The sequence below is a fragment of the Rhinichthys klamathensis genome, unplaced genomic scaffold (genome assembly GCF_029890125.1).
Source record: "Rhinichthys klamathensis goyatoka isolate OS25496 unplaced genomic scaffold, OSU_Roscu_1.1 h1tg000117l_1, whole genome shotgun sequence".
In the NCBI taxonomy this organism is placed as follows: Eukaryota; Metazoa; Chordata; class Actinopteri; order Cypriniformes; family Leuciscidae; genus Rhinichthys; species Rhinichthys klamathensis.
Genome location: NW_026606654.1, coordinates 441,424 through 465,098, shown reverse-complemented (window position 1 = coordinate 465,098; position 23,675 = coordinate 441,424). Strand labels below are relative to the sequence as shown.

Here is a 23,675-nt window from a genome sequence, read left to right as displayed (position 1 = left end):
AAAAAAATGTTTTGGCCTAAAAAACGTGTGACATCACTTAGAGCACCTTTAAGTAAGACTAGACTTACAGGTATTGTGTTTAGTCTGGCACTGAATCAGAATCCACAGGTGTGAAGAGGAACGTGAATAAAAACTCTTGCCACAGAAACAGGAGGTTTAAAAGAGGAGGTTTTTGTATGAGTCAGAGGTGATTGTGAACACTGTGTAATATGCTGCACAGAAATACACTGCGCTGTCATTCAGTCTGAGGCTGTTGATAGACAAATTGCCTTTTTTTTGTGCATCTCCTTCCAATTTGATCTTGTTTGTGAATTCAGACTCTTTAGTCTCATCCTTAAAATAAAGGTATCCCATTAACTTGAGTCCCGACGTGTCCTGACTTTGTTTGTACCACAGGATTTGGTTGTAGCTCGGTATATCGTGAGCACATATGATCACAGCAGATTCATCTTGATTCTTGATGAGGTTATCTGGCGTCTGATCCACAGTTTTACCAAGACATGCAGCTGTGGAGAAAAAGATTGTTTGTTTATAATCATGTTTAGGCTCAAATAATCTGTACATTGTGTAAGTAAAGATTTAACAAGTGCATATTTGTTTATTTTTACCTGTCAACATCAATAGAGATACAGATACACTAAGTAAAGTGTTCATCATTGGTTTCATCAAGTGTTTCTGCTGTGAATCAAAGGCACATGCAGGAGGAAGTGATGTCAGCTATATTAGTTCCTGTAACCTGAGAGAAAAGAGTAATAACATGAGGACAATATTGATTCAGTTTCCACAGAAAGAGTTGTGCATAAATAGCAGGACTGATATGCAAATCACAATGATAATGTAGTTTATTTGTTATATATGCAAACAGACAGATTAATTTTGCATTGCAAATTGGCTGACATTTTCTGAAACACACTGCCCTCTGCCTGTCGATAGTTGTGTCTTTTAAAACCCTTAAAAAACTAGTGTACAATTTCCCTTACAGTTTGATACATTGTCCTCGCTAAGTGAACAGAAATACTTTATGGCACTGTCATCCAGCTTCTGTCGTGTGTGTGTGTGTGTGTGTGTGTGTGTGTGTGTGTGTGTGTGTGTGTGTGTGTGTGTGTGTGTGTGTGTGTGTGTGTGTGTGTGTGTGTGTGTGTGTGTGTGTGTGGCTTGGTGAACCCTACATTATGGGGACAAAATGTCCCCACAAACTTGGCAATATTCGAAATCCTTGTCCTTGTGGGGGCATTTTTAACCTAATGAGTAAAACAGCTTATAAATCATAAGTAAAACTAATGTTTATCTGCATTTTGCAACATTTTTGAAAATGTAAAAATGCAGAATGTTTTCTGTGATGGGTAGGTTTAGTGTTAGGAGATATAATATACAGTTTGTACAGTATAAAAATCATTTTGACTCCCAATAAAACATCAAAACACAACATGTTTTTTGCTTGTCATTGTATTTCTTAAATGACCACTCACTGTCTGAGGAAAACACACTGCGATTACTTCAGATTTCTTTGGCTGTTTTGGCTGAAATATATCAATTATTATTTAAATAAATGAAGTTTTTGTAAAGAAAAACTATCTCAAAGATATGTTTATATGACGTAGTATTAAACAAACCTTGTTCTAATGTCAGTTTGATATGATGTGTTCAGTACAGCTTCATGTATTAATGATGTTAAACATAAACAGAATTTCCAATTTTTTGCATTAAGAAACATTAGTTTACACGTGTGAATGTAATCTTAAATCAGTTGTTGGTAAATGTTGGCAGGAAATAAAACCACCTCCATCTGGAGGAGAAACACAACTCGGTTCCATCTAATCTCAGAATAACTTTTAAATGAGTAAATTAACATTTCCTTCATTGGTAACACTTTATAATAACTACACGCTAATAATCATTAGTTAAGCATGAGTAAACAGTTAATTCATCATTTATAAAGCATTAATAGACATTAATAAGCAGTTTATAATACAGCTATAAATGCTCTCTTCTTGATTTACAAGCATATCTATAATTTATTTAATAATTGTATTTTCATCCTTTATTAATGATCAATTTATTATTTCTAAATGAATAATTGCATTTTTTATAAACCAGTTATTTAAGAGTTTTCAGTGGTTCATAAGATTACTTAGAACGTGTAAGTAAATGATTAATAAACTATTTAAATCTACATTCATACATCTTATTATTCAGACATATAGTGATGGTTACTTATTGTGTTAATAAATGCTTTATTAACATGTATTTAAGCTGTAATTCAGGGTTAATTCGGGTAGTTATAAAGCATTTAGTAGTGGTCAGTTAACTATGTTTGTGAGCTCATCTAAAGTGAGGACTATTCATTCCTTGTAAAGCATTTATAAAGGAGATTTAAAGGCTGTTAAATATTTCTATGTACTGTATCACTGTGTTGTGTTTGTTACATTTTACTGTTTAGAAGATTGATGCGCCTTCAAATCTCCTTTATAAATGCTTTACAAGGCATGAATAGTCCTCACTTTAGATGAGCTCACAAAATAGTTAACTGACCACTACTAAATGCTTTATAACTACCTGTATTTACTACATTTACTTATACTTTCTAAGTGATCTTATGAATGACTGACAACTCTTAAATAACTGGTTTGTAAATAATGCTATACTTCATTTAGAAATTATTAATTGATCATTAACAAAGTATGAAAATACAATTATTAAACGCATTATAGATATGCTTATAAATCAAGAAAAAAAGCGTTTATAGCTGTATTTATAAACTGCTTATTAATGTCTATTAATGCTTTATAAATGATGAATTAACTGTTTACTCATGCTTAACTAATGATTAATAGCATGCAGTTATTATAAAGTGTTACCAATTCGTTAAATTACACAACAAAATATCCCAATAATGTTAATCTCTGGTCAATGTTGATACTGTGTTGTATCAAACCTCAAGCTCTGCAGACCCAGTTGACCAACAGTATAGACGTTTACATTTCTGACAACACACTCTTTTACAAACTAAAGGTTGAAGTTATTTTCTGTGATAATGAAGCATGTAATTAATGCTGTTAATAACTTCTATTCAACCCATAATACTCCTAATTGTTTCGGCTTATCTCAGCTGTTGTCATGCATTATATTGCTTGTCTCAGACTGCCACCTGTTGACTAACACTGTCATTAATATTTCATAAACTGGATGTTTTTGTACAGGTTTCTGCAGACTTTCACACACTGTGTTGACTCACTGAACAGAAATATATGGCACCGTCTTCCGGCTCTAGATCTTTCACTGTGAGAGATCCACTTTCAGCATCACTTTTATGAGCTTCAAATTTATTCTCATCAACATCTCCAAATTCTGGCTTTGAGTTAGCGACGGTGAATACTATAAGCCTCATAGTCTCTCCGGGACGCTGGCGGTACCAGTACATCTGGTAGTATGAAATGCCCTTCTTGTGTGAGCAGTTCATATCAGCAGAACTCGCCTTTGGTTTCCAAAGAATTTTAGGCTCTTGAACAACATCATCCCCACCCAAAGTTCCTGTGGAAAAAATTTAAATACATTTGTAAGATTATAAGGTTATTGTTTCAGTTGCAATGGAGACATTGTTAAAGAGTGCCACATACCTTGGCTCCAGCGCAGGAACAGAATCAGGGAAATAATGTTTCTAGTCATGTTGAGTTTTGGTGGAGCGCACAGTGAGTCCCAACCCTTCAAATGATTCAAACTCGAGCTGCTGTTGAACAGGATATGACATCATAGGTTGTATCAGTAATGAACAAAACTGCATGAACATGGAATATGTATATTATTACTAAAATATCTGATGATTTATACAATCTCTTAATAATACAAATATGTGGTACTCAGAGTCTTCAAATGAAGCGTTTATGGCATTATTAAACTATATGAATAAATCCCATCTCTCTTTGAAATCCATAGACCAAAAGGTTTTAGTCTAATAAACTGTCCCTTACAAGTAAACTTCAAGTTTTAATACAGGATGTGACATCATGATCATGGTAGTGGTGATCTCAGGGAGGGGCAAAATTCAGAAATTCAGAATTAGCTTCAGCTCCTGAATTGTGATGTAAACTGAATTAAGCAACACTTACAGGTATTGTGTTTAGTCTGGCACTGAATCAGAATCCACAGGTGTGAAGAGGAACGTGAATAAAAACTCTTGCCACAGAAACAGGAGGTTTAAAAGAGGAGGTTTTTGTATGAGTCAGAGGTGATTGTGAACACTGTGTAATATGCTGCACAGAAATACACTGCGCTGTCATTCAGCGTGAGCTTCTTGATAGTCAAACTGCCATTTTTTTGTGCATCTCCTTCCAATTTGATCTTGTTTTTAAATTCAGTCTCTTTAGTTTCATCCTTAAAATAAAGGTATCCCATTAACTTGAGTCCCGACGTGTCCTGACTTTGTTTGTACCATAATATTCGGTCATAGCTCTGTATTTTGTGTGCACATATGATCACAGCAGATTCATCTTGATTCTTGATGAAGTCACCGGGAGACTGGAGAACAGTTTTACCAAGACAGACGGCTGTAATGAGAGAATACAAACAGTAAATTCTGTTAGACTGTAGAATCAGAAACAATAAAGTTGTTTAAAAATATTCCATTAGATCGGATTACCTGTGAGGCAAACTAGAGAAACATAAACACTGAGAGGAACGCTAGTCATGTTTGCTTCATGTGCTGGGAGAGGATTCTTCAAATGAAATTCAGGAGTGCACTTGTAGGAAGTGATGTCATTTCTGGGACACTGACAAGCATATATACATGTATACAGAGACAAGTACAGTACGTGAGTGGCATAGTGGACATTCTAAAAATACATTTAAAGAGAAAAAAATATAATTAAGATGAATAAATTTTACATTGATGGCTTGTTCTGATTTAAGGACTTCCTCAACTCCTCAGATGTTCATTAAATGTTTATTAAAAATGTGTGTGCTCTATACATGTGTTCAGCTTGGATCAGGTGTCTGTTAAGAGTAAAAGACTCCTGCAAAATTCCTTGAACTGTTTAAACTTTGGTGTTTAGCTAAATAAATTTTGGTCTTAGATTTTATAAGTAGAAAAATACTGAGACCAATATTAAAAGCTGACAGGAAGATGTCACCATGTAGCAAAAAAACTCAATGTAATTGTTTCTGCTGTTGCAGTCTTCATGTGAGTCGTGTGAGTCAGTTATAGCGAGTCTGGATGAACATTGATGGAAACACATCGCCCTCTGTTGATCACTGTTACTGGAATTATTTATGGCAGCTGTTTTTGTTTAAATCTTGTCAAAGTTGACTGCACTCATATCATAGAAAAAAGACCCAAGGTCTAGCTAGGACCAAGGAGCAGGACCGGAGCACAGAACGTATTAAATTATTTGTATTAGTACAGAATGACTAACGTTTCGACGCCCATGCGTCTTCTTCAGGGTCCTTTCTACTGCACTCATATCATATTTGTGTCCACTCGATTGAAATCTCAGCCCTTTTTCCTCAATTTAAGAACTGACTGCATGATACTGGATGTTACAGTGGAATTTAAAACAGAATTGCAATGGAAGGAAAATTAACATAATAGCGGAAGTTGTTCGTTCAGGAATATAGTAGTTCAGGATATTAGTAGTTTATTAGTTGGAAACCAACTAATTTAGTAATTGTGTCTATTTATTAAGTAATATGCATATATATATATTTATATATATATATATATACACTCACCTAAAGGATTATTAGGAACACTATACTAATACTGTGTTTGACCCCCTTTCGCCTTCAGAACTGCCTTAATTCTACGTGGCATTGATTCAACAAGGTGCTGAAAGCATTCTTTAGACATGTTGGCCCATATTGATAGGATAGCATCTTGCAGTTTATGGAGATTTGTGGGATGCACATCCAGGGCACGAAGCTCCCGTTCCACCACATCCCAAATATGCTCTATTGGGTTGAGATCTGGTCACTGTGGGGGCCATTTTAGTACAGTGAACTCATTGTCATGTTCAAGAAACCAATTTGAAATGATTCTAGCTTTGTGACATGGTGCATTATCCTGCTGGAAATAGCCATCAGAGGATGGGTACATGGTGGCCAAAAAGGGATGGACATGGTCAGAAACAATGCTCAGTTAGGCCGTGGCATTTAAACGATGCCCAATTGGCACTAAGGGGCCTAAAGTGTGCCAAGAAAACATCCCCCACACCATTACACCACCACCACCAGCCTGCACAGTGGTAACAAGGCATGATGGATCCATGTTCTCATTCTGTTTACGCCAAATTCTGACTCTACCATCTGAATGTCTCAACAGAAATCGAGACTCATCAGACTAGGCAACATTTTTCCAGTCTTCAACTGTCCAATTTTGGTGAGCTCTTGCAAATTGTAGCCTCTTTTTCCTATTTGTAGTGGAGATGAGTGGTACCCGGTGGAGTCTTCTGCTGTTGTAGCCCATCCGCCTCAAGGTTGTGCGTGTTGTGGCTTCACAAATGCTTTGCTGCATACCTCGGTTGTAACGAGTGGTTAATTCAGTCAAAGTTGCTCTTCTATCAGCTTGAATCAGTCGGCCCATTCTCCTCTGACCTCTAGCATCAACAAGGCATTTTCGCCCACAGGACTGCCGCATACTGGATGTTTTTCCCTTTTCACGCCATTCTTTGTAAACCCTAGAAATGGCTGTGCGTGAAAATCCCAGTAACTGAGCAGATTGTGAAATACTCAGACCGGCCCGTCTGGCACCAACAACCATGCCACGCTCGAAATTGCTTAAATCACCTTTCTTTCCCATTCTGACATTCAGTTTGGAGTTCAGGAGATTGTCTTGACCAGGACCACACCCCTAAATGCATTGAAGCAACTGCCATCTGATTGGTTAATTAGATAATTGCATTAATGAGAAATTAAAACAGGTGTTCCTAATAATCCTTTAGGTGAGTGCATATATATATATATATATAAAATGTCATATATTTTATGTTTAATCTGTCCACATCTATCTATTTATTAATACGATTCGATGGTAACACTTTAGATTAGGGAACACATATTAACTCTTAACTGAGTTTTTCCTCAATAAACCCTTAATTGCTGCTTATTAATGGTAAGTAAGGTAGTTGTTGTAATGGTTAAGTTTATGTGTTTGGTAAGATTAAGGGAAGTAGAATAAGGTCATGCAAGTTATGGCATTAATATGTGCTTTATAAGTACTAATAAACAGTCAATATGCTAGTAATATGCATGCTATTGAACAACTAGTGAATTGTGTTCCCTATATATCTAAATTATTACAAATTCAATTCATATTATTTGATTATTATATGATTCTTCTAACATTGTTGCGCTTCATTATTTTATTCATCATCAAAAAATAGGAAAACATAGTTTTTACAAACTAAAGACCTTTAGGGTTTTTTTTATTATAAAATATGTGCTACTGTTTGCTAGACCTACTGTATGAGTTCAGTTCGGGCTCTGAATCAAAACCCACAGGTGTGGAGAGAAACGCTTGTCAATAATACGCTTGCCACAGAAACAGGATGTTTAAAAGAGGAGGTTTTTGTATGAGTCAGAGGTGATTGTGAACACTGTGTAATATGCTGCACAGAAATACACTGCACTGTCATTCAGTCTGAGGCTGTTGATAGACAAAGTGCCATTTTTCTTTGCATCTCCCTCCAGTTTGATCTTGTTTTCAAATTCAGACTCTTTATTCTCACTATAATAAAGATATCCCATTAACTTGAGGCCTGACGTGTCCTGACTTTGTTTGTACCACAGGATTTGGTCATAGTTCGGTATTTTGTGAGCACATATGATCACAGCAGATTCATCTTGATTCTTGATGAGGTTATCTGGCGTCTGATCCACAGTTTTACCAAGACATGCAGCTGTGGAGAAAGAAAAAACGGTGTATAACCGTGTAAATCAATGAAAAACAGTGTACAGTGATGTTTAGGCTAAAATATCAGACTTTTTTTCTGTAAAGTGCACTTTTGTTTGTTGTTATTACCTGTAAACATCATTACAGAAACGCTAAGGAACGTGTTCATCATGGCTTCTTTCACCAAGCTCTTCTGCCTGAGGAAGTGATGTCAGCTATAGTTCTCAGCTGGCGGGTCATGACACGAAGATCAGTCACAGGTCTTTGATCTGAAATATTCCTTATTAATTGTTTCGGCTTATCTCAGCTGTTCTGTCATGCATTATATTGCTTGTCTCAGACTGCCACCTGTTGACTAACACTGTCATTAATATTTCATAAACTGGATGTTTTTGTACAGGTTTCTGCAGACTTTCACACACTGTGTTGACTCACTGAACAGAAATATATGGCACCGTCTTCCGGCTCTAGATCTTTCACTGTGAGAGATCCACTTTCAGCATCACTTTTATGAGCTTCAAATTTATTCTCATCAACATCTCCAAATTCTGGCTGTCCTTGAGCGGTAGAGATCACTACGAGTCTCATAGTCTCTCCGGGAAGCTGGCGGTACCAGTACATCACATAGTAAGCTGCTCCCTTAGTGTGTGTGCAGTTCAGAACTGCAGAACTCTTTTTTACTCTCCAAAGAAAAGGCTCTTGAACAACATCACTATCACCTGCAGTGCCTGTGAATATTAAAGGAAAAGTGCATAGTAAACGATTATAGTTCAGTATAGTTCAGAGATAATATTAGCATATTTTAAATACCTTGGCAGTGCAGTAACAGAATTAGTGAAATAAAGATTGTAATCATGTTCAGAATTGATGCAGCAAACAGTAGACTGAGTCCTGAGCTTGATGAGTCAAACTTTTCTGTTATACAGGATGTGACATCATAGGTTATAACAGTCATGAGTAAAGAAAAATGAATGAGAAATATGATCATCTTTACTCAGAAAGAGACCAAAGTTTGATGGTTAATAATAGTACAGTGGAAAAAAAGTTACCCTTCGAAGACATAATATATATAGCGCAGAAATACATCGCACTGTCACTCAGAGCAAGATTTTGATTTTTAAGGATCCATTCTTGGTTCCGTCACCATTCAAACTGGTTTTTACCCTAAAATTGTCCTCTGGAAAATAATTTGTATTCCAGATATATCCCAGTAATGTAAATTCATGTCCACGTGTTTGTTTGTACCAGAAGATCATAGTGTATGATGTGATGCTGTGTGTGCAGACAAATTCTGCAGAATCTCTCGGTTTTAATTAGATTTGAGGGACTTTGTTGAACAAAAGAAGCAAAAATAGTAAATGGTGTAAGAGCACATTGCATTACTGAACAACTCCCTTTAAATATTGTATATGATCAAATATTTACCTGAAAGAGGACTCTGGTCATGTTGATATAGACTGGAGAAATATTGTAAGTGAAATAAAATTCTAGCATGGACCCGCAGCGCCTCCTTCCCACAGGTTTTGCAATTGCTGCAATTTCCTGCAAGTTTAGGACTTTAAATGATATAATGCTTGTCTCCATCTTTGTTAATCAATGCTTGAATCAGTGAAAACATGGACACATATAACATGAACTGAGATATTCTAGTGAATAAATGATTCAAATATAGGCTACTATATCTATGTTGACGTAAACAGAGCTTGACCTTAATAAATAATTAAGCGGGTGATTTAATCATAATTTTGTACCATATTTCCTTCTTTTTGGTGGTTAATTGGTTTTGTGAATATGCGCAAATGTGTTCTTTAGCGTTTAACAATATACGCTATTATTATTATTATGTGATAATAGTTTGCCATTAGTTATAATATATATTAATATAGTTATAATAATAATAATTAATATTAATAATAATAATAATTCATCACATTTATATAGCGCTTTTCTGGACACTCAAAGCGCTTCACATAGAAGGGGGAATCTCCTCAACCACCACCAATCCTGTTATGCTATTGGAACCTTATATATATTATTTTAACATGTTATGTGTGCAATTCTAATCTCTTCTATTAAATTCTTTGCTCTGCTGTTCTCGGTTCAGTGAAAATCAAGCTTCACTTTAAACATTGCTACAAGTGCCACTTGCCTTTAGTTGCAGATTAAAGGTAAATATGGAACTTCTTAAAAAAATCTATTTTTATTAGTTATTTTATTAGTATTAGTTATTGTGGAAGTTTGGGGGCCATTTTATATTTTGGGTCCAATGAGCTTCATAACACAGTAGGGTTTTTGTGTGAGTCAGAGGTGATTGTGAACACTGTGTAATATGCTGCACAGAAATACACTGCGCTGTCATTCAGTCTGAGGCTGTTGATAGTCAGAGTGCCATTATTTCTTCCATCTCCACTCAGTTTGATCTTGTCTTTAAATTCAATCTCTTTGTTCTCATATTTAACATTAAGGAATCCCATGAGCCGAAGGTCCCCGATGCTCTGGCTTTGTTTGTACCACTGTATGACATCATAGCTTTGTACTTTGTGTGAACATTTGATCTCTGCAAATTCATCTTGTTTCTTCAGGAGATCAGGAGGAGTCTGGACAACACTTTCACCAAGAACGGTCACTGTAGAGAAATAAATGAATAAACAATATAAAGCTGTGAGGAGCTCATATATCTCAGTGACACAAAGTCTAAGCAACACACTAGACTGAAAAGAGTTACCTGCGAGACACAGGACCAGGACAGAAACACGGTGAGCATTACTCATGTCGTCTCTCTCTCTGATGATCGACTCTACGGTGAATTAAATGCAGGCGATGAAGGAAGTGATGTCATCTAGGCTTTGTTTTCTCTATGCATTTCTGAATTCAGATCCACATACTCTTATTATTTCTGCCATAGAGAGATATGGTGCACATAGCATGAGTAGTATATACTAGTATCTTAAATGGATAGGAAAAGCATTAGCTTTCACTCCACAAGATATTGTATGTCAGACTGCTGTTTAACTGTACCAGAGCGCCGCCTTTTGGATGGTATATTGATATGATCTGTACAAGGTGTTTTTGTACATCTGCCTTCAGTGTTTGACACACTGTGTTTGCTCACTGAACAGAAATATATGGCACTATCATCTGGCTGTGCGTTCCTCACAGTGAGAGATCCGCTCTCAGGAACACTTTTATGAGCTTCAAATTTAGTTTGATCAGAATCTCCAAAGTCTGGTTCCCCATAGCTTGTTGTGAACACTATGAGTCTGAAACTCTCTCCTTTTCGCTGCTGGTACCAGTACATCTGATTATAGTCCAGACCCTTATTGTGTGAGCAGTTTATCTGGGCAGATTTCCCCTCGAGAGTCCAAACACTGCCAGGCTGGGAAACACCATCTCCACTTGAAGCACCTGCAAAATATGCTGAATGATTATTTCTGTATCAACACATAGTTATGCTATTGTATTATTTGACATTGTAATGCTCTGCATAAATAAACTGTACATTGACTCCAACACAGTGACAGGATTAGCAGAACAATGATCATGTTCAGCGATGGCTAGGAGTGCATTGAATCGTGGTCTTGAGAGGATAATACAGGATATATATTTATATGAACAAGCTGCAGATTTGTAGAGTCACATCGCCCCCTGTTGATCACTGTCATTATTAGCGGAAGCTGTTCTTGATGAACTCTTGTTAAAGTTCACTTCACTGTTCTGTGTGACCGAGCCGAGATACACGGCACTATCATCTGACTCCACATTGTTCACAGTCAGAGATCCTCTCTCGGGAACTGGTTTATTGGCTGTGAATTTGACTGGATCAGAATCTCCATAGTCTGGATCGCTCACAGAACTTGTGAACACAATAAGAGTCATAGTTTGTCCTCGCCGTTGTCGATACCAGTACATCTGAGTGAATGTAAAATCCTTTTTGTGTGTGCAGTTCATTTGAGCAGAACTCCCCTTCACTGCCATTAAAACACCTGGACTTTGTGAAACATCACTGGTACCTGCAAATGAAACAGAGAGAAAAATATAAATAAATGTATTTCTGAATATTTCAAGAAGTTATTATTCTAATATGATCGTGAGTACCTTGGCTCCAGTGACAGAATGAACAGAATAATGCTCCTCATCATGTCACGGTGAGGCTGGATGAGTTAAAGTCGATATCAAGCGGAAGTTGCGATGGGCTTTTCTTCTCTATTGTGACGTATATCCATATGAGACGGCTTCTCAAACAAGAAGAAGAGACTTGTGGGGAGGGACGTGATTTTGTCCATCGGGAGTCCTCACGCTGAATAACACATCAGAGAAGACAAGAGATGTTGCAAGAGGGAGGGAAAGTTATTTCGATTATGAGAGCACATGAATTAAAAAAAAGAAAAAAGATGTGCACAGATAAATCAATCAATCAATTTTTTATAAATACTGCGATATTCCATAAAAAACAATGTGTGACTCTTTTGATTTCATGGGGACTTTAAATTATAATCTTCTGTGAATGTATTTGTTGATACAGGAAGTGACATCATGATCATGGTAGTGGTGATCTCAGGGAGGGGCATAATTCAGTCTTTAAGAATTAGCTTCAGCTCCTGAATTGCGATGTAAATTGAATTAAGCAACACTTTAAGCAACACTTACAGGTATTGTGTTTAGTCTGGCACTGAATCAGAATCCACAGGTGTGAAGAGGAACGTGAATAAAAACTCTTGCCACAGAAACAGGACGTTTAAAAGAGGAGGTTTTTGTGTGAGTCAGAGGTGATTGTGAACACTGTGTAATATGCTGCACAGAAATACACTGCGCTGTCATTCAGTCTGAGGCTGTTGATAGTCAGAGTGCCATTTTTATCTCCATCTCCCTCCAGTTTGATCTTGTTTGTGAATTCAGTCTCTTTAGTTTCATCCTTATAAGAAAGGTATCCCATTAACTTGAGTCCCGACGTGTCCTGACTTTGTTTGTACCATAATATTCGGTAATAGTTCGGTATTTTGTGAGCACATATGATCACAGCAGATTCATCTTGATTCTTGATGAGGTTATCTGGCGTCTGATCCACAGTTTTACCAAGACATGCAGCTGTGGAGAAAGAAAGTGTTTGTTTATAATCATGTTTAGGCTCAAATAATCTGTACATTGTGTAAGTAAAGATTTAACAAGGTCATATTTGTTTATTTTTACCTGTCAACATCAATAGAGATACAGATACACTAAGGAACGTGTTCATCATTGGTTTCATCAAGTGTTTCTGCTGTGAATCAAAGGCACATGCAGGAGGAAGTGATGTCAGCTATATTAGTTCCTGTAACCTGAGAGAAAAGAGTAATAACATGAGGACAATATTGATTCAGTTTACACAGAAAAAGTTGTGCATAATTAGCAGGACTGATATGCAAATCACAATGATAATGTAGTCCATGTATTATATTAACTTTTTAAAACATCACTTTATGCAAACAGATTCATTTTGCATTGCAAATATGCTGAATGTTTTTTTAAACACACTGCCCTCTGCCTGTCGATAGTTGTCTCTTTTAAAACTCTTAAAAACTAGTCTACAATTTCCCTTACAGTTTGATACATTGTTCTCGCTAAGTGAACAGAAATACTATATATTCAGAGATTTTGAAGTCTGAGATCCACTGTCAGGAGTGGATCGGCCCAACATTTGAATTGACTGTTTTATTGGCCAAACATTTCAAAAAAAAATTAGAATCTCCACATTCTGGAGGTGTGTGTGTGCGCGTGTGTGTGTGTGTGTGTGTGTGTGTGTGTGTGTGTGTGTGTGTGTGTGTGTGTGTGTGTGTGTGTGTGTGCGCGCGCGAGTGTGCGTGCGTGCGTGCGTGCGTGTGTGCGTGTGTGTGTGTGTGTGTGTGTGTGTGTGTGTGTGTGTGTGTGTGTGTGTGTGTGTGTGTGTGTGTGTGTGTGTGTGTGCGTGCGTGCGTGCATGTCCCTGGTGAACCCTACATTATAGGGAAAAATGTTCCCACAAACATGGCGATATTCGAAATCCTTGTCCTTGTGGAGACATTTTTGGCCCCAATGAGTAAAACAGCTTATAAACCATACTAAGTAAAACTAATGTTTTTCTGCATTTAAATTTTTTTTCATTGGAAAATGTAAAAATGCAGAATGATTCTGTGATGGTAGGTTTAATTTTAGGGGATATAATATACAGTTTGTACAGTATAAAAATCATTATGTCTATGGAGACTTCCCATAAAACACGAAAACAGAACATGATGATGTTAAACATGAACAAAATTTCCATTGGATCTACAGTTGTAGATATTGCAACACTTTTGCATTAAGAAACATTAGTTTACACGTGTGAATGTAATCTTAAATCAGTTGATGGTAAATGTTGGCAGGAAATAAAACCACCTCCATCTGGAGGAGAAACACAACTCGGTTCCATCTAATCTCAGAAGAACTTTTAAATGAGTAAATTAACATTGAATTCTTTAAATTACACAACAAAATATCCCATTAATGTTCATCTCTGGTCCATGTTCAGTGTTGTGTCGAACCTCAAGCTCTGCAGAACCAGTTGATCAACAGTATAGACGTTTACATTTCTGACAACACACTCTTTTACAAACTAAAGGTTGAAGTTATTTTCTGTGATAATGAAGCATGTAATAAATGCTGTCAATAACTTCTATTCAACCCATAATACTCCTAATTGTTTCGGCTTATCTCAGCTGTTGTCATGCATTATATTGCTTGTCTCAGACTGCCACCTGTTGACTAACACTGTCATTAATATTTCATAAACTGGATGTTTTTGTACAGGTTTCTGCAGACTTTCACACACTGTGTTCACTCACTGAACAGAAATATATGGCACCGTCTTCCGGCTCTAGATCTTTCACTGTGAGAGATCCACTTTCAGCATCACTTTTATGAGCTTCAAATTTATTCTCATCAACATCTCCAAATTCTGGCTTTGAGTTAGCGACGGTGAATACTATAAGCCTCATAGTCTCTCCGGGACGCTGGCGGTACCAGTACATCTGGTAGAATGAAATGCCCTTCTTGTGTGAGCAGTTCATATCAGCAGAACTCGCCTTTGGTTTCCAAAGAATTTTAGGCTCTTGAACAACATCATCCCCACCCAAAGTGCCTGTGGAAAAAATGTAAATACATTTGTAAGATTATAAGGTTATTGTTTCAGTTGCAATGGAGACATTGTTAAAGAGTGCCACACACCTTGGCTCCAGCGCAGGAACAGAATCAGGGAAATAATGTTTCTAGTCATGTTGAGTTTTGGTGCAGCGCACAGTGAGTCCCAACCTTTCAAATGATTCAAACTCGAGCTGCTGTTGAACAGGATATGACATCATAGGTTGTATCAGTAATGAACAAAACTGCATGAACATGGAATATCTATCTATAAATTACAAGTCTGTCTGTCTGTCTGTCTGTTAATCGAATATCTCTCGAACCGTTAGTCTGATGGATTTCTAACTTGACAGGTGTCTTGCTACGAGCACGAGTAAGTGCAGTGCCGAGTTTGACGTTGTTTGGATTATAAATGCAAAAGATATCGTTAAATATTTCAGTAAAAGCAGCACACATTGAAGTTGTGGTTTAAAAATAAACATTCTGTCAGCTAAACATTGTCAGCTACACTGTTTACTTCTGAAGTAAAAAAGTAGCGATTCTTTTCGAAGTTGTTATTATACATTTATTACAATGCAATTATACGTTTATTACAATGTAATTATACATTTATTACAGTGTTATTATACGTTTATTTCAATGTAATTATACGTTTTTTTACAATGTAATTATACATTTATTGCAGTGCTATTATACGTTTATACAATGTAATTATACGTTTATTACAATGTAATTATACATTTATTACAGTGTTATACATTTGTTACAATGTAATTATACATTTATTACAGTGTTATACATTTATTACAATGTAATTATACATTTATTATAGTTTTATTATACATTTGTTACATTATTATTATTATACATTTGGTACATTATTTTGTACATTGTTCTTTTTGAAAAAAGTAACTATTCTTTTCTGAAAAAGTAGCGATTCTTTTTGAAAAAAGTAATGTAAATGTAATTATACATTTGTTACAGTCTTATTATACATTTATTACAATGTAATTATACATTTAATACAATGTAATTATACGTTTATTACAATGTAACTATACATAGTTTAAAAACAATTTATAGAACTATGAAAAACTGTATATAATTATGAAAAAGTAGTGATTCATTTTTGAAAAAATAGCGATTCTTTTTGAAAAAGTAGTGATTCTTTTTTGGAAAAGTAGTGATTCTTTTTTGAAAAAGTAGCGATTCACTTTCGAAAAAGTAGCGATTCTTTTTTTTTAAAGAATCGATTCACTTGAAAAAGTAGCTATTCATTTTTGAAAAAGTATCGATTCTTTTTTGAAAAAGTATCGATTCATTTTTTTTAAAGTATCGATTCATTTTTGAAAAAGTATCGATTCACTTTTTAAAAAGTAGCGATTCTTTTTGAAAAAGTATCGATTCACTTTTGAAAAAGTAGCGATTATTTTTGAAAAAGTATCGGTTCTTTTCAGAAAAAGTAGCGATTCAATTTTGAAAAAGTAGGGATTCTTTTTTTGAAAAAGTATCGGTTCTTTTCGGAAAAAGTAGCGATTCAATTTTGAAAAAGTAGCGATTCTTTTTGAAAAAGTAGCGATTCTTTTTTTTAAAAATAGCGAATCACTTTTGAAAAAGCAGCGATTCAATTTTGAAAAAGTAGCGATTCTTTTTGAAAAAGTAGCGATTCTTTTTTGAAAAAATAGCGAATCACTTTTGAAAAAGCAGCGATTCTTTTTTTTTTTGAAAAAGTATCGATTCACTTGAAAAAGTAGCAATTCGTTTTTGAAAAAGTAGCGATTCACTTTTGAAAAAGTAGCGATTCTTTTTGGAAAAGTAGCGATTCACTTTTGAAAAAGTAGCGATTTTTTGGGAAAAAGTAGCGATTCACTTTTGAAAAAGTAGCGATTCTTTTTTTGAAAAAGTAGCAATTCTTTTTTTTGAAAAAGTAGCGATTCATTTTTGAAAAAGTAGCGATTCATTTTTGAAAAAGTAGCGATTCACTTTTGAAAAAGTAGCGATATTTTTTTTTTAAGTAGCGATTCTTTTTTGAAAAAGTAGCGATTCTTTTTTGAAAAAGTAACGATTCATTTTTGAAAAAGTAGCGATTCATCTTTGAAAAAGTAGCGATTTAACTGAATCTGTAAGTCAGCTACACTGTTTAATTCTGAATATTTTATTCTGGTGCGCTTAACTTTATCGTTTAGGCTCCTGTGTAATAGTAGCCTAGGCTATTCAGCAACTCAAACATACCAAAACAACAATTACTAAAAACACACAAAAACTGATTTTGCACAGGCATTGCACTAGTGTATATTATTACTCAAAAATCTGATGATTTATACAATCTCAAGCTGTCTCTTACAAGTTTCAAGTTCAAGTAAATTTTAAGTATACTTTATGTAGTAAGTGTACTCGTAGTATACTTTTAATTGTACTGTGTTTCAGTACTTCTTGGGACTAAATTGGCCCACTTTTCAGTGTATAAAAGTATACTTTTACGTTTTTCGTTTGTACTGTAAACTACATGTGAATGTATACTGATAGTTTACTAGTCAAATACTTGTAGCACATTTTATAGTTTGTGAAAGTACACTTTGAAGTATAGTAGTTTAGTAGTTTTATACTGCAAGTATACTTGTACGGTTTCTTTAAGTGAACTTAACATCATACTTATAGTTTACTATTTATAAATATTTTTTGCACTTTAAGTATACTACTTTAACCCTCTGGGGTCCTTCATTTCAGAGTCACACTCAGGACCTTCGGGTCCAAATGGGGCGGAAGGGTGGGATTAATATTTATTTTTAAAAAATCATCATATATTTTTTTTTTTACTTGTTTTTTATAATATTTTTTCTTTTCTTTTTTGGTGTTTTGAGATAATTTCAAAAATAAAAATGATTTATAATTAATATTAATGCAATAATTATGACCCATTTTTCCCCATTGAATATAATAGAAAAAAAAAAATAAAAAATATATATATATATATATATATATATATATATATATATATATATATATATATATATATATATATATATATATATATTTTTTTTTTTTTTTTAAGCTGTATTTCATTTTAGAGTCAAGCCGCCTCATGAAAGCAATTTTTGAAATGAGATGGATGCAATCTGGTGGACAAACTGAGCATTTGAAAAATTCAAAACCCATATGTAATCTGAATTTATTAGTGTATGTGTATAAAAGTGTGTTTGTGTGTGTGTGTGTGTGTGTGTGTGTGTGTGTGTGTGTGTGTGTGTGTGTGTGTGTGTGTGTGTGTGTGTGTGTGTGTGTGTGTGTGTGTGTGTGTGTGTGTGTGTGTGTGTGTGTGTGTGGATGTGTCTGTTTTGCACTCTTGGTGTTTTATAGATTCACCCCTTCACTGTTGTGTGCTTTTTTTCTGGATTGTGGCTGATTTGTAGCTTGTACGCACAAAAAAACTCTATTTTCACATTTTTGCCAATTTCCCATTCATTTCCTATGCGGGTCCATTTGGACCCGAAGGTCCTGAGTGTGACTATTTTTTTTACAACCACTTAGACTATTCAAATCCTGTCCCCAATTTTTGTTGGGTGTTCATATACCAAGTACCAACAAAGTCACCAAATTTCGGACCATTCCGATAAAGCTATGATTTTTAAAAAAAAAATATTTAAATGCTTCGGGTCCATTTGGGCCGAAGGACCCCAGAGGGTTAATACATGCTAATCCAGAATCAAATACAGAGGATATTTTCTTTAGCGGCATCATATTATTGCTTATTAATGAGTCGAGCCACAAATATACTGTAGTTAGAAAGCTTAGCCTGGATCTTTTTTCTGATAAACCACTAGAGTAACTGCCAGGTTTCTGTATGAGACAGAGGGAGTTTAGATCAGTGTGTAATATGCTGCACAGAAATACACTGCACTGTCATTCAGCGTGAGCTTCCTGATAGTCAGAGTGCCATTCTTCCTTCCATTTCCCTTCAGAATAATCTTGTTGCTGAATTCCTCCTCTTTGTTGTCAGTTTCACCATTAAGGTTTCCCATTAGTTTAAGTCCCATGGTGCCCTGGATCTGTTTGTACCACATAATTTGGAAATAACTTGCTATATTGTGTGTACATATAAACACAGCAGATTCATCTGTGTCCTTTATGGATTCAGTAGGAGTCTGGTTAACAGTGTTACCAAGAGTAGAAGCTGTGAAGAGACAGATAAATGACAGATTTAATGCTGAAGTGTCAAAAAAATAAGATCTATACACAGTCGTTGTGACAAAAATCAACAAACACTTGATGAAAGACACTAATACCTGTGAGCCACATAAATGTGACAGAGAAACTCATGCAAATATTATTCATGCTGAAGCTTGTGTGACTCTGCTGTGAGTGAATACAGTTGATGAAATGAATGAAGGATGGAGGATGTGAGTGATGTCACCGAGGGAATTTCTGACAACTCAAGTTCATACAAACTATATCCAGCCAGGTCTTCAGTTACTAAATATGCCGACAATGATATTTGTATACTCTGTAATGATATAGCCTATAGTGAGGAATTTCTGGCTCATTATTTTGTGATTGTGAACTGTGTAATTATCAGCGTGAATGTCACATGTTTTTACTCTGACAACATTTTATTTGAATCAAATCAAATTGAATTAATTAATTAATTAAATTGCGCACTTAAAACCAAGGGTGTATTCACACCTGCCTTGTTTGGTTCGATTGAATCGAACTCTAGTTCGTTTCCCCCCTTGGTGCGGACCTTTTGGGCAGGTGTGAATACAGCAATCGAACTCAGGTGCGGACCAAACAACCGAACCGAGACCCCGCTGAAGAGGTGGTCTCGGTACGGTTCCAAACGAACTCTGGTACGGTTCGTTTACGGTGTGAACATGAACCGACCCAATTGCAAGAAAGCACTGCGCCTTTGAGTTAACAGGCTTCCGTAGTCACCGGAGATTTTAGCATAATGGTTTGTGTTATTGTTGTTTAAGTGCGAAAGAGAATTCCATTCCGGCGCGCTGTCTGGCCACACGATACTGTTGCGCGTCTTTCTGCGCGTCGTGTGTGCATCATTGGAATGAATGAATGAATGAATGAATGAATGAATGAATGAATGAGTGTGTGCATCAGGACATTCACATACAGAGGGTTCTCTTTAGTCTAATCGCGTATAGATGCAAAAAAAAAAAAGCTTTTGCAGTTCATATAATGTAACGATAGTTACAATACAAGGATGATGCTGCGTTAAACTGGACAAACTTAATCGCAAGCATTAACATTGACAGCACTTGTTAGCAGTATATACAATAAGAATCTCATTATTTGAATGTGTGAACATAGCCCCTCTCTATGAATCAAAACTTTATACCTTATCCATCTTATGCACAGTTTCTTCATATTGCGTTTGTACAGAATAACACAGAATTAATAAAATAACAAATATTGCAGTACGAAATATCTCCATGCTGAGCCTTTTTTGCACTTCCTGATTTCCCTACTTGAGAATCCTTGTCCAATGAATGGACGACCTTAGCACACGTGTGGTTTTGTTTACTAATTTTGGTTCACTTGCAAAAAGAGTAGTGTGAAAGAGAACCGTACAAAAAAAAAAAAAAAGATTTGGTCCGGACCAAAGCAAGTGAACTATCGGACTTTCCTGGTGGGCGCATGTGAACGCCATCAGGTCACAGGTTCGCGTTTAAAGTCTGTTTAGAGAGAACGCCGTCGTCTTAGTGGCCCCTAATGTAATAACAAATGATAATTTTGCTGGAAGTGAATCAATCAAAACCAACTTTAGCCGAAATAACATTCAAAATCGCTATAAAGCCAAAACAATCTCTGTTACCTTAAATTGTATGTTTATCTCTGTAAAGCCGCTTTAAAACAATCTACATTGTTAAAAGCGCTATATAAATGAAGATGACTTGACTTGACATGTGAGTCTGAAAACTTTTAAATGATTAAAAATTAGGCTGTTTTCTTTGGTGTACAATGACATTTCCAGATGTATTTTGTATGGATCTATTCTACAATTTTAATGTACTCTGTAATGTTATATTGCATTCTGTCACTGTGTGTCATTCTTGCATGTCTTCACTATCTCTACGACTATCTCGTTTATTAGTTGTGCCATATTGCCACCTGTTGGCTAATATTATCAGTGCCATTTGTGTAAGTATATTTCTTGTACAGCACTCCAGCCAATGACGTACTGTGAAATATACGCCACTTTTATCTGGATCTAGATCTCTCTCTGTGAGAGATCCACTTTCAGGAGCACTTTACAGAGCTTCAGATCTATTATCAACATTTCCAAAAACTTTCTTTTTTAGGGAGTAACACAATATTGTAATTTACAATTACTCCCTATTACTCCTCTAATCTTGTAACAGAGGAAGGTTTTTGTATGAGTCAGAGGTGATTGTGAACACTGTGTAATATGCTGCACAGAAATACACTGCGCTGTCATTCAGTCTGAGGCTGTTGATAGTCAGAGTGCCATTATTTCTTCCATCTCCACTCAGTTTGATCTTGTCTTTAAATTCAATCTCTTTGTTCTCATATTTAATATTAAGGAATCCCATGAGCCGAAGGTCCACGATGCTCTGGCTTTGTTTGTACCACTGTATGACATCATAGCTTTGTACTTTGTGTGAACATTTGATCTCTGCAAATTCATCTTGTTTCTTCAGGACATCAGGAGGAGTCTGGACAACACTTTCATCAAGAACGGTCACTGTAGAGAAATAAATGAATAAACAATATAAAGCTGTGAGGAGCTCATATATCTCAGTGACACAAAGTATTAGCAACACACTAGACTGAAAAGAGTTACCTGCGAGACACAGGACCAGGACAGAAACACGGTGAACATTACTCATGTCGTCTCTCTCTCTGATGATCGACTCTACGGTGAATTAAATGCAGGCGATGAAGGAAGTGATGTCATCTAGGCTTTGTTTTCTCTATGCATTTCTGAATTCAGATCCACATACTCTTATTATTTCTGCCATAGAGAGATATGGTGCACAAAGCATGAGTAGTATATACTAGTATCTTAAATGGATAGTAAAAAGAGTTAGCTTTCACTCCACAAGATATTGTATGTCAGACTGCTGTTTAACTGTACCAGAGCGCCGCCTTTTGGATGGCATATTGATATGATCTGTACAAGGTGTTTTTGTACATCTGCCTTCAGTGTTTGACACACTGTGTTTGCTCACTGAACAGAAATATATGGCACTATCATCTGGCTGTGCGTTCTTCACAGTGAGAGATCCGCTCTCAGGAACACTTTTATGAGCTTCAAATTTAGTTTGATCAGAATCTCCATAGTCTGGATCGCTCACAGAACTTGTGAACACAATAAGAGTCATAGTTTGTTCTCGCCGTTGTCGATACCAGTACATCTGGTTGAATGTAATATCCTTTTTGTGTGTGCAGTTCATTTGAGCAGAACTCCCCTTCACTGCCATTAAAACACCTGGACTTTGTGAAACATCACTGGTACCTGCAATTGAAAGAAAAACATTTCTTTAGCAATTCAAAAGGTTATTCTATTATGATGTCCTGGAGATCGGTCGAATACCTTGGCTCCGATGTAGCGAAAGAATCAACAGAATAATGTTCCTCATCATGTTACATTGAGGCTGGATGAGTTATATTATAATCTTCAGTGATGATTCAAATTTCAGTTTTTAATACAGGATGTGACATCATGATCATTGTATTGGTGATCTCAGGGAGGGGCAAAATTCAGTCTTTAAGAATTAGCTTCAGCTCCTGAATTGCGATGTAAATTGAATTAAGCAACACTTTAAGTAACACTTACAGGTATTGTGTTTAGTCTGGCACTGAATCAGAATCCACAGGTGTGAAGAGGAACGTGAATAAAAACTCTTGCCACAGAAACAGGATGTTTAAAAAAAGGAGGTTTTTGTGTGAGTCAGAGGTGATTGTGAACACTGTGTAATATGCTGCACAGAAATACACTGCACTGTCATTCAGTCTGAGGCTGTTGATAGTCAAAGTGCCATTTTTATCTCCATCTCCCTCCAGTTTGATCTTGTTTGTGAATTCAGTCTCTTTAGTCTCACTCTTATAAAGAAGGTTTCCCATCAACTTGAGCCCTGACATGTCCTGACTTTGTTTGTACCATAATATTCGGTTATAGTTCTGTATTTTGTGAGCACATATGATCACAGCAGATTCATCTTGATTCTTGATGAGGTTATCTGGCGTCTGATCCACAGTTTTACCAAGACATGCAGCTGTGGAGAAAGAAAAAAGATGTTCATAATGTTTAGATTGAAATCATCGGTATAATGTGGAAGGAACGAAAATATTTACTCATTGTTTATTTACTAGTATTTAAGTCCAAATTTGTTTATAATTACCTGTTATCATCATTAGATATACGTATATGCTTAGGAAAGTGCTCATCATGTTAGCTCTATTTTTCGAAGTGTTTCTGCTATGAACTAAAGGCTCAAGCAGGAGGAAGTGATGTCAGCTCTATCAATTCTCAAATGTTGAAACATGAACAAAAGTTGCATACAAAGATCAGAACTGATGTGTTACTGATATTGTACATGATTTTGATTTGCATCACAGATACAGTGATGAAGAATGATTGTGAGAAGGCTGGAAATTTGTTGAACCACTGCCACCTATTGATCATGGTTTT

General features: G+C 35.8%; 2 protein-coding genes and 4 gene segments (V, D, J or C); all 6 read right to left on the bottom strand.

Annotated features, from left to right (window-relative positions):
* Nucleotides 1-24: 24 nt before the first annotated feature.
* On the bottom strand, nucleotides 25-3,666 carry LOC130088363 (uncharacterized). The gene is made up of 4 exons (XM_056255082.1): nucleotides 3,618-3,666; nucleotides 3,236-3,531; nucleotides 609-678; nucleotides 25-506 (listed from the first exon to the last, which is right to left on the bottom strand). Exons 1-4 carry the CDS (start codon nucleotides 3,664-3,666, stop codon nucleotides 157-159), a joined length of 765 nt encoding a protein of 254 aa, XP_056111057.1. The 3' UTR covers nucleotides 25-156.
* Nucleotides 3,667-4,136: 470 nt separating this feature from the next.
* On the bottom strand, nucleotides 4,137-4,708 carry LOC130088344 (T cell receptor beta variable 16-like). The segment is given in 2 exon segments: nucleotides 4,137-4,544; nucleotides 4,637-4,708. Coding segments are annotated over 2 exon segments (399 nt in total).
* Nucleotides 4,709-7,542: 2,834 nt separating this feature from the next.
* Nucleotides 7,543-10,653, bottom strand: LOC130088362 (uncharacterized). The gene is made up of 4 exons (XM_056255081.1): nucleotides 10,608-10,653; nucleotides 10,229-10,508; nucleotides 8,012-8,079; nucleotides 7,543-7,889 (listed from the first exon to the last, which is right to left on the bottom strand). The coding sequence occupies exons 1-4, from the start codon at nucleotides 10,651-10,653 to the stop codon at nucleotides 7,543-7,545; spliced, it is 741 nt and encodes a 246-aa protein (XP_056111056.1).
* A 36-nt stretch (nucleotides 10,654-10,689) lies between these two features.
* Nucleotides 10,690-11,858, bottom strand: LOC130088320 (T cell receptor alpha variable 12-2-like). The segment is given in 2 exon segments: nucleotides 10,690-11,287; nucleotides 11,382-11,858. Coding segments are annotated over 2 exon segments (474 nt in total).
* Nucleotides 11,859-12,546: 688 nt separating this feature from the next.
* Nucleotides 12,547-13,135, bottom strand: LOC130088318 (T cell receptor beta variable 2-like). The segment is given in 2 exon segments: nucleotides 12,547-12,967; nucleotides 13,070-13,135. Coding segments are annotated over 2 exon segments (408 nt in total).
* Nucleotides 13,136-14,697: 1,562 nt separating this feature from the next.
* On the bottom strand, nucleotides 14,698-15,212 carry LOC130088361 (immunoglobulin kappa variable 3-11-like). The segment is given in 2 exon segments: nucleotides 14,698-15,014; nucleotides 15,101-15,212. Coding segments are annotated over 2 exon segments (366 nt in total).
* Nucleotides 15,213-23,675: the final 8,463 nt, after the last annotated feature.

Excerpts from the sequence above, each read along its gene's own strand:
- LOC130088363 (XM_056255082.1), bottom strand. The coding sequence starts at position 3,666 with ATGACTAGAAACATTATTTCCCTGATTCTGTTCCTGCGCTGGAGCCAA. Across the intron at positions 3,532-3,617 it reads GTTCCTGCGCTGGAGCCAAG|GAACTTTGGGTGGGGATGAT; the intron begins GTATGTGGCACT and ends TTTTTTCCACAG. Across the intron at positions 679-3,235 it reads GTGCCATATATTTCTGTTCA|CAGAAACACTTGATGAAACC; the intron begins GTGAGTCAACAC and ends TTTGATTCACAG.
- LOC130088362 (XM_056255081.1), bottom strand. The coding sequence starts at position 10,653 with ATGAGTAATGCTCACCGTGTTTCTGTCCTGGTCCTGTGTCTCGCAG. Across the intron at positions 10,509-10,607 it reads CCTGGTCCTGTGTCTCGCAG|TGACCGTTCTTGGTGAAAGT; the intron begins GTAACTCTTTTC and ends ATTTCTCTACAG. Across the intron at positions 8,080-10,228 it reads AGACTGAATGACAGCGCAGT|GCAGAAGAGCTTGGTGAAAG; the intron begins GTATTTCTGTGC and ends TCACTTCCTCAG.